Here is a 10,152-nt window from a genome sequence, read left to right on the forward strand (position 1 = left end):
AATATATCCAGTGGTCTGATGTTCTCCTGCCAGCAAATGTTTCCTCTCACTGGTGTGATTCCTCCATAAATATACCTATGTGCCACATTAAAAAACTCTGTGATTGTGAAAATACACAAAAATGTGTTGTTTTATCAGCCATTCCTGTTATGTGTCAGTTCTAGAGAGGTTAAATCCTCTCGTGCTACCAGTTTATATTCATCACTCTGAATGTTAATTTGAATAATAAACTCACCAGTTAAGTAATACTGGAATCTATGCATCCAAACTATTTGCAAACAATATTTTTATTTTCAAATATGCACACATTATTAAACAAGCTACAGTTAGTCCAAAATGCAGCTGCTACTCTCTCAGGAGAAATGGTACAAAAGTTTTCACTGGGGTGGTACCCCTTCAAAAGGTACAAATATGTGCACTTAGTTATTAATATGTATATTTTATGTATTAATATGGGGTAAATAAGGTACAAAGGAGTACCTTTTAAAAAAAGGTACTGCCTTAGTGACAGCTTGTTTTTTTCTGAGGGTCTAACCCCACATTTTATCATCTCTTGCTACTTATAAGGCCTAAAATGCTTTAGCTCCTGAGTCCTGTGTATTTAACAGATCTTTTATCATGCTACAATCCACCACATTCTTTATGGTCACAAAAATCTCGACTTTTGCTAGTACCTAGGATAGCAAAGTCCATTATAGGAGGTTGAGCATTTTTGCATTTAGCATCTAAACTCTGGAATAGCCTTCCTTATAATGTTTGGGGCTCAAACACTCTCTCCCACTTCAAAACCAGATTAAAGATGCACCTCTTTAGCCAAGCATTCACTCATCTTGCACTCCAGTTATATCTGATTAAATGCACAATACCTTTTCCTTGAAATGAACAGCAGCAGGATGAACAAGGATTGTATATCCTTATTAAAGAATTAAGTTTTTAGTTTATAGGAGTTCCCAAAGGATAGGAACACTTTTAAGGTTATTTATTGGAATCTGAGATTCTATGAAGAACTTTTAACATCTATAGAACTTTTCCATTGCACAAAAGGTTCTTTATAGTGCAGATCTACCCATCATTATTTCAGCTAAACGAACTGATGCAGCTTTGCAGATCATGCCCTAAACCTAACAGTTTGCAGGAGGTTAGGCCAGGCTCTGTCCACTCTTCACACTGTCTTACACGTGTAAACATTTCATTTATGGGTGATTTTTCCATTTTTTGAAATCTTAAAAAATAAAACTTTGTGGATATGTCATGTTAAAACATTTATCACATGCTGTGTAATAAAGATCTGATCACAGCCTTGGACCAGCGGTGTTGTTATTGTTACTTAAATCTAAAGTTATTTAAAAATGTTTTGGGGAAATGAAGCTGAAATTAAATAAATTAGAAATAAATAGTGTAAAATAGTGTATAAATATTACTGTAAGCCTGCAAATGGATTTTGATAATGTTTGTGACAGTAATGTTGTGTGATGCTAAGAAAAAATGTAGAATAAAAACTCCAGAAGCCTTGGAAACTTGGCACAAGTTAATTTATTTTGAATTTAAAAAAAATTCAATTTCTGAATAACAACAAAATTAACAGACAAGACAAAGTTAACTCATGAGATATGAAAACAAAATTTACTTCAGTACATATTTGTTATTATGGATAAATAATTCTGGAAAGTCCTCTTACAGATGCATCTGTATGTAAAATCACAGGGATAACATTGAATCATTGATGCACCCAGTACGCCACAGTTACAGTTGTCAGTCCAGGACCTAAAACATTCCTTTTCACACCAGGATTTATATTTTGAATAGTTTAGGCTCTGTTTATAATATAAAACTAATTGTAGAAAAACTTTCAAGCTAATGATCAGTTAAATTCAGTGATCACTCACCCATGTCCATTTCCGGTGCCATCAATCCATTTCCACACTGCTCCTGTCTTTATCAGATCAATCCAAAAATATTTCGAAACAGCAATCTTCTTTTAAAAATCATGTAATGACAACATATATGCTTATGATACTTTATGCCTATATGTGTTTAGAGTTCAAATTCACTGGACCAGCTTTTTAAGGTTCAAATACATATGCAAACAATTCATATGCTCATATGCATCAATGTATATAAACAAACACACAAAATCTTTTTCTTTGTCACTCACATGTTCCTTTTGGCTGTTTATGATCACCAGATCTGCTCCTCTCTGATGACAGTCTAGTTTGCTGTCACTCCAGCTCTACCTCTCAGATGAAATATAATAAAAGCTGAAGTTGTAGTAAATCCATTTAAAGTTGTCAGCACGCTGATCTGTTAATAGGAGCTGTTATTAAATAAGTATGTTTTAATACTTGAGGGCAATTAGAGAGAAACTTACCTTGTTCATAAAGCCAATGATGCAGTAGGAACTTGTAATTCTCTAACTGCTGTCTTTCTTCAGTCGGGTTACTGATGTGAGTTAGTAACTGGTTTCTCTTGGTGGTGAAACACACACACAGCACTATTACAGCAGTCAGCAGAAGAAAACACAGCAGATCCTATTATATATTATATACCAGCTGGATGGCAAAAAACAGTGCTAGTAGTACCTCAAAAGTAATTGGAATCCAAAAATAACTATTGACCATGTCAACCAAGAGTTGAAACATTTTTGAATGAGGAAAAGGAGGGATACAGTGAGCGTCAGGTTGCTTCCAATCTTAAAATTTCAAAGACAGCTTCAAAGACAGCGGTTCATAAGAACAAGGTCAAGCTGCAGACATTGGGAACAACAAAGCTACAGAACGGCAGAGGGCGAAAACGACTCTCCACTGACCGGGATGACTGCCAACTCATTCGAATGTCACTCAACAACTGTAGGATGACATCAAGTGACCTACAAAAAGAATGGCAACCGGCAGCTGGGGTGAAGTGCACGGCGAGGACAGATCAAAACAAGCTCCTAGGGGCAGGGCTGAAGTCCTGCAAAGCTAGAAAAAAGCCCTTCATCAATGAGAAGCAAAGAAGAGCCAGGCTGAGGTTTGCAAAAGACCATAAGGATTGGATCCAAGCTTTGCCCAACACCTGGTCATCTAATGGTTAGATGGAGACCAGGAGAGGCCTACAAGCCACCCACTGTGAAATTTGGTGGAGGATCGGTGATGTTCTGGGTGTGCTTCAGCAAGGCTAGAATCAGGCACATTTGTCTTTGTGAAGGGCTAATGAATCAAGCCACGTACAAGGTTGTCCTGGAAGAAAACTTGCTTCCTTCTGCTCTGACAGTGTTCCCCAACTCTGAGGATTGTTTTTTTCCAGCAGGACAAAGCTCCGTGCCACACAGCCAGGTCAGTCAAGGTGTGGATGAAGGACCACCAGATCAAAACCCTGTCAAGGTCAGCCCAATCTCCAGACCTGAACCCCATTGAAAACCTCTGGAATGTGATCAAGAGGAAGATAGGTTTTCACAAGCAAGCTGCTTGAATTTTTGTGCCAGGAGTGGCATAAAGTTACCCAACAGCAATGTGAAAGACTGGTGGAGAGCAAGCTGTGATTAAAAACCAGGGCTATTCCACCAAATATTGATTTCTGAACTCTTCCTAAGTTAAAACATTGGTATTGTGTTGTTTAAAAAATGAATATGAACTTGTTTTCTTTGCATTATTTGAGGTCTGAAAACACTGTATCTTCTTTTTTGTTATTTTGACCAGTTGTGATTTTCTGCAAATAAATGCTATAAAAGACAATGTTTTTTTTGTTTGTTTTTTTAGAATTTGGGAGAAATGTTGTCAGTAGTTTATAGTAAAAAACTAAAATGTTCATTTTACATAAACACATACATATAAACACAAACCTGATAATTTTGCATTGGTCTCTTAAATTTTCCAGAGCTAGCTAGATGGATGGATGGACGGATAGACAGATGATAGATAGATAGATAGACAGACAGATGATAGATAGAGTACTGATTTGTTACTGATTACTTGAACTGAGTACTGATATAGAACGTACTTTTTTAAATTATTGCCTGAACTAAATTATTTAATGTAGAAATTACATTTGTTTTTCCGTAGTAAATAAAAAGTTAAAATCATTAATACTAATGTGAAATAAATGCATTGAAGTTTCAGGTAAAATTCAAAGAATATTCATATCATGTAAAAACACAGTGACACAATAATAAGTCGTATTTTAGTATAAATACTATATTTTTATTTAAATATTTTACAACTTGGAAAACATATTTACAGGAACTTTTCTTGCATTGTTACACTGTACACACAAAAAGTATGGTTCTCATTTGCACAATGTCTGCTTAAGAGACAGAGATTCATCTTGACTGCAGAAGCACCATAGAAACCATTAAATGAGAGGACAGATGATACAACCAGAATCGAGGACACCGCTGTAAGCGACACCCAGATGAGACACGCAAGCCTTGCCACACAAAGGCCTCTGAATGGGACAGCATGAGAATTTAAGGCGCAAACGGCATATTGATTTGTATGATGGAGCCACTCCTGGTTCACTCACAGTGAAACAGATCTGAGAGGCGTTTAGTCACTATCAGCCCAACTCGTGGAGGCAACTCTCCTGTTTTGAATTGATGATGTAGGAAAATTGCACTAGAATTTATAAAAGCACATCTGCCATAAGAGAATTTGGAAAAATGTGTGTTGTGTGTGTGGGAAACAAAGTGGCAAAACTCCAGACACAAAAAGGTTCAGTCACGACATCATCTCATGCAATGTCACTAACGGTGAAACGTGTCATTTATGCACCACCAGTGACGCCAAACAGAATTGCAAAAATAATGTTTTCAAGCAAGGTTCTTTGGCTTTGTTTACACTGTACACAAATTGGTTTTTCATAATCTATCTCTGGGACTGATTTTTTGCACCAGCATTTTGTAAGTGAAGAAGTCACATCGGTGTATTCAAACAGTCAATATCCAGTGTTATCAGTTGGAATACCAAAATAACTTCTCAAACAACAATTGAGAGTAGCTGTCAATGTAAAGAGAAGACATAAATTCGAAAACTTGCCTCTTGGGGAAAAAGTGAACAAAATGTGAATATTCGGACAGATTAAACAATACAGAATTTTTATGACATTGCATTTGTCTTTTGTATGATGTTGTTTAGATCAGGTTTTTTAAATTATTTTATTTATCATTTACATTTTTGGGTGTCCCTAATACATTTTTTTTTTATTTCTAATTTATTTATTTTATTTATGACTTTCCTGATCCCAAATAAATAATCCCAATTCTTATTGCCCATCTGAACAAAGCCAAACACTTTCATTACTCAAATAAACTGTAAAAAAAAAAAAAAAAAAAAAAAAAAAAAAAAAAAAAAAACTGTAAAAAAAAAAAAAAATGCAATTCCATTTGCTGCCTCTAGAGGCGCTGATATCACACACACATCACCACTGACTAAAATAAAAAGACAGCTAAAACATTTTCGACCTAGATCACACATTTTTAATGGTCAAGTACACAACTGATCTTAATATCCATTACACATGACTGGCTGTTTAGTTGATTTCCATTTCATTTATTTATAAAGCAAAACAGACATGGGACACGATGGTGATTCTGGCAGATACTCTCAACATTTAACAATTCATCTGCGGCTTTTGTATATGACAGTGAGACGTTGGGTGAGAATACCTCGGTCATAATGGTCTTATGGCTTTCGTGCTTTGGTTTTCTTTACCGATTACACAATGTGGATAGAGATGTTGATTTCAACATGACCACAACCCACAAGATGTTACACGTAATAAGAGACCACAGTTCTGGTCAAATTGTGTTGCAGGCACAACCGAGGACTCGATTATAGTCCTCTCTGTCTGTCAGTAGAGCCATGCCTTTGTGGGACATATCAGGATGGCAAACCTCACAAAACATTGAGTTCCATGTTTAGTTACACAGGATTTCAAATATGAAGCTTAAAATCACATTTATTCATGGGCTATACATACAGTGGTGTGAAAAAGTGTTGGCCCCCTTCCTGATTTCTTATTTTTTTGCATGTTTGTCACACTTTTAATGTTTCAGATCATCAAACGAAGTGTTTCAGATCATCAAATGAAGAAGTGTTTGCCCCCCTGTTAAAACTGTGGTTTATCACACCTGAGTTCAATTTCTCTAGCCACACCCAGGCCTGATTACTGCCACACCTGTTCGCAATCAAGAAATCTCTTAAGGGGCCAACACTTTTTCACACCACTGTATATCAGTAATTTTTACCCAACTGAATGCATACTTGACTGAGGTTTGCCATCCTGGGCATGCACAATATTTCACAGATATTGGAGAAACAAAACTAAAAAGACATTTTAAATATCTGTATTTCTTAGTTTTTTCCAATCTCAATAAACTGGACATATATTGTATAGTTAATGCTTTTCATAGAATCAGTGTTCCATTTTATCCAAAGACTGCAAGCCAAGCACACTCAACGGTCTGCATGAATTGTCACTTTCGTGAAATAAAATCGCCATCAGCTCACCCATTTTTTTATTGTACAGGTAAAAACATTATTATAAATAATGTAGTCACTCACACATTTATAATTTACTAAATTAAAGCAGCACATGAATGTGAAAAAGTTCTCTAGAACCAATCTAGAGCGACACTGGAAAAAAACTAAAAGCGTTCAATCAGTTAAAAAAATAACCCAAGCCTCGCTAGGGAGCACAGAAAACGCTGAAAGGCCTTACGGTCGATCCGTAAAGACCAGCGTTCCCTAACTTCTGCATTCTGTTGACTTATAAATAATGTAGTCACTCACACATTTATAATTTACAAAATTAAAGCAGCACATGAATGTGAAAAAGTTCTCTAGAACCAATCTAGAGCAACACTGGAAAAAAACTAAAAGCGTTCAATCAGTTAAAAAAATAACCCAAGCCTCGCTAGGGAGCACAGAAAACGCTGAAAGGCCTTACGGTCGATCCGTAAAGACCAGCGTTCCCTAACTTCTGCATTCTGTTGAATCTTGTCCACTAAAAGCTAAATACTTATAAAAAATAAAACATTTATTTATATACCTGACCTTTCAATTCATGAAAAGCATTGCCAGCTGCTAGCCATTTGTGCGTGCAGACTTTCAAACTCAAGGGTCGAGAGGTGAAGTCATGTAAATATACATCCAACACGCATTCACAGTCAACATCCACAATCCCCGTGAGCGAGTGTATCTGTCTATCAGCGGATTGTGACATTCTCTGGTACAGACCTTCGTCAGGTTTGACGCCATATTGAAAACGAGGATGTGAAGGATAGACTTTACAAAGGCATGCAATATATAAAGGTCCAAGATTATGTAATTTTCTAACTTTGATAACCATTTTATGGAGTTTTTGTCTATTGAATGTTTTTCGGAAAGACGTTTCATCAGCTAAACAATCAGTATGTAGTTAAACAACAGTACAACCCACTGAAAGCGCTGTACTTCTGTCCCTCACAGCCTCATTTTCATTCCTGTGAAAACTTAAATATGGCGCGACCCTGACTAAGTCTGTGATGTCTGTGCAGTTTAGTTTCTATCTTATATAACCAAACACAAGTTGTACATTTATAGCCCATCTCCTTCATGCCTTTGAACTTGCAATCCATTATCGGAGACCTCACAAAGTGACTGTGTAGGTGAAGGTTGTCTAACTAGAGGCAGATATGCTGGCTAAACAGAACTAGCCAGCACATCCTAAAGCACTTGCATTTCCCAACAGGTTTAAATCTAGCCAGGCCTCCTTCTGAACTATAACCTACCTTTCTGTTACAGCTTAACCAAAGTTGACCGACAAGCAAACGGGACACGTAATACACGTACACACACTCACAAACATAGAGGCACTCCAGCTCATAGCGACTTCAGAGACGCTTAAATTTTCTTTCAAGACATAGACAACCAAGTATTTAACAACAACTTTTCATTTGCACAAACCACACAAGTGAATATAACAGCTTCTTCAATAAGAAACCAATTTTTGTGTGTAATGCATGGCTCTCCTTGCCTTTTGGAAAACTAAAATGACTCAAATTCACAACACGGGTTGAAGATTCCCAAAATCCTTTTGGACACAAGTAAGGTCGTCAATTTTGGACTGTTTGTACCGCTTGCGTCACCACCCACGCCAACGAGTTCACACTATCCTCCTCCCTGCGTTGACTGGAGATCTACTTGAGAAATGGAAGAATGGAAAGGGGTGCTAGGAGATGTGAGATGGGGAGCAGTGCAATAGGACAGGGGTGGAAGACACAGGAGTAAGAGAAGAGCAAGCTCCATTGAGCGCGCTCAGTCTGTGTATTCTGCCACGATGGACAGAAGCACTGTGATGTCGTCAGGCTTCCCCCCTGAAAACAGACCAATTACAAGGTCAGTACAACTGATTATGGATATTCAAAGAAGTTTTGGGATAAGAAGGGTAATGGAAATCAAGAACCTCTTTTTGAAGACTCACCTCTTACATTCAACCCGTTGTCACAGGCAAACTGGGCGAAAGGGGACATGTAGTTGGGGTCATAGGCCAACTCGTGGGCCTGTTCAGCGATGCTGCGGGCAGTCTGCTGGATACTATCATAGTTGGTGTTCTGGAGATAAATAAAATGAAAAACGTGGAGAGTACCCACCGATATTATACCGATATATCGGCATGGGAGATTAATTATATGGCTATTTTGAGATCATCAGCATGGGCAGATAACCTAAAGATAAATAAAATGAAAAAGTTGGAAATCATACTAATAACCAAGTATAGTGTTAGACTGATATATCGGGCAATTTTATTCTAAGATTATCAGTATCAGTCGATAACACAGCCCTGCATCTTGAAAAACAAAATCTGCTGTTTGTAAAAAACCTTAATATTGCCAAAATGTATAATTTTGTGTTATCAAAAGCTTCAGTTTTAATGACAAAAAGTACTCCAAATGCATCATTTAACTTAGAATCTGCAAAGGAGTGGGAAAAAAATGAAAATCAGTATAAGGCATAAATTAATGTCTTCACAATCAGTTATACATGTGCAATTTGGCTGAGAATTGAAGAGACGGTTGTAACCTGGCCCAGAGGAAGACAGGAATCATGTCTTTGTATTAATACAAGATTTCCTCACCTTACAAATGGATGTCAAAAGCAAAAATGCTATGAAAAGCATCCTACTTTGCCTGAGCAAAATAGGCACTATTTTTGGAATTAGCATCCCGAAATTAGTAAGAAACAAGTACTGGATTTCATTCAGCAAATATGATGCAGGATGGTGTAATTGTTGACTCGTCCCCTTGGGTCCAATTTCGTCTTATTTGCTATCATAACACTATCATGTACAAATTGGTAATATACTGGCCACACAAATCTCTAGAATATTGGTATAAGCCAAAAACCAAATCAGTTGACTGTCACCCAAGTACTTCACATTTATTGCATGTATTGTCTGTACCTTGAGTTTCTTGAGTTCTTGCAGGATCATGTAGTCAGGCATGTTGTCAAAGAGGCCGTCAGTAGCGGTTAAAATAATGTCCCCTAACTGGACATCAAAGGAGGAGCTATCTGACACCTCAGGACTGAAAGAGACAGATAGAAAGACATACAGTTAAACCAAATATAAGACCTACATGGCACATGCCAACGCTCTACAATACCAGTGTATTTTAATTACTATGCCACCCACATACCCACGATTGATGCCAAGTCTTGAACATTGTTATGAAAAATAAACGTAACCTTCTGAATTACACTGAAAAATAAACAATCCAATATGTTAAGCATAAATGACCTGCAGTTCTCAGATTTATGTCTATGGGCAACAATCCAGTCATTTTGTAGAAATTATGGCTGCACGATTAATCGAATGCGATTGTCATGCGCATTTTGATAGTAATGCCGGTTCTGTAATCAGTAGGAAATCATCATCACGTGCTTTCAGATGGAGCAGAATTTACTACACAGAGCCGTAGTTCACAGACAAGTTACGCAAAAAAATCGCATAAAAAAATACCACATTTAATAACATATTTTTACTCCAAACTCACTTCATAACGTCAGTCGAGTGTTTGAAATAAATCCTTCTGTGAGATGATGTGGCTTCTTACACAGAATAAGGCACGCAACATATTTCATAGTATTTAAGCAGTGATAAAGGCATTTCATTATAAATATACTTTATTTTAATAAA

The 10,152-nt window shown here is 36.9% G+C and overlaps 1 protein-coding gene and 1 pseudogene across 1 annotated transcript in view; both read right to left on the reverse strand.

Annotated features, from left to right (window-relative positions):
• Positions 1-1,674: 1,674 nt before the first annotated feature.
• LOC107713272 (C-type lectin domain family 4 member A-like) lies at positions 1,675-7,235 on the reverse strand (annotated as a pseudogene).
• Positions 7,236-7,356: 121 nt separating this feature from the next.
• LOC107713343 (protein phosphatase PTC7 homolog) overlaps positions 7,357-10,152 on the reverse strand; it is an 18,749-nt gene continuing 15,953 nt past the window's right edge. Inside the window, exons 4-6 of the mRNA XM_016518826.1 lie at positions 9,418-9,541; positions 8,440-8,569; positions 7,357-8,332 (exon numbers count right to left, since the gene is read on the reverse strand). Of these exons, the coding sequence (XP_016374312.1) occupies positions 8,274-8,332; positions 8,440-8,569; positions 9,418-9,541 (313 nt within the window). The 3' untranslated portion in view covers positions 7,357-8,273. The remainder of the gene's footprint in view (positions 8,333-8,439; positions 8,570-9,417; positions 9,542-10,152) is intronic.

The sequence above is a fragment of the Sinocyclocheilus rhinocerous genome, unplaced genomic scaffold (assembly GCF_001515625.1).
Source record: "Sinocyclocheilus rhinocerous isolate Xijiao unplaced genomic scaffold, SAMN03320098_v1.1 scaffold688, whole genome shotgun sequence".
Taxonomy (NCBI): Eukaryota; Metazoa; Chordata; class Actinopteri; order Cypriniformes; family Cyprinidae; genus Sinocyclocheilus; species Sinocyclocheilus rhinocerous.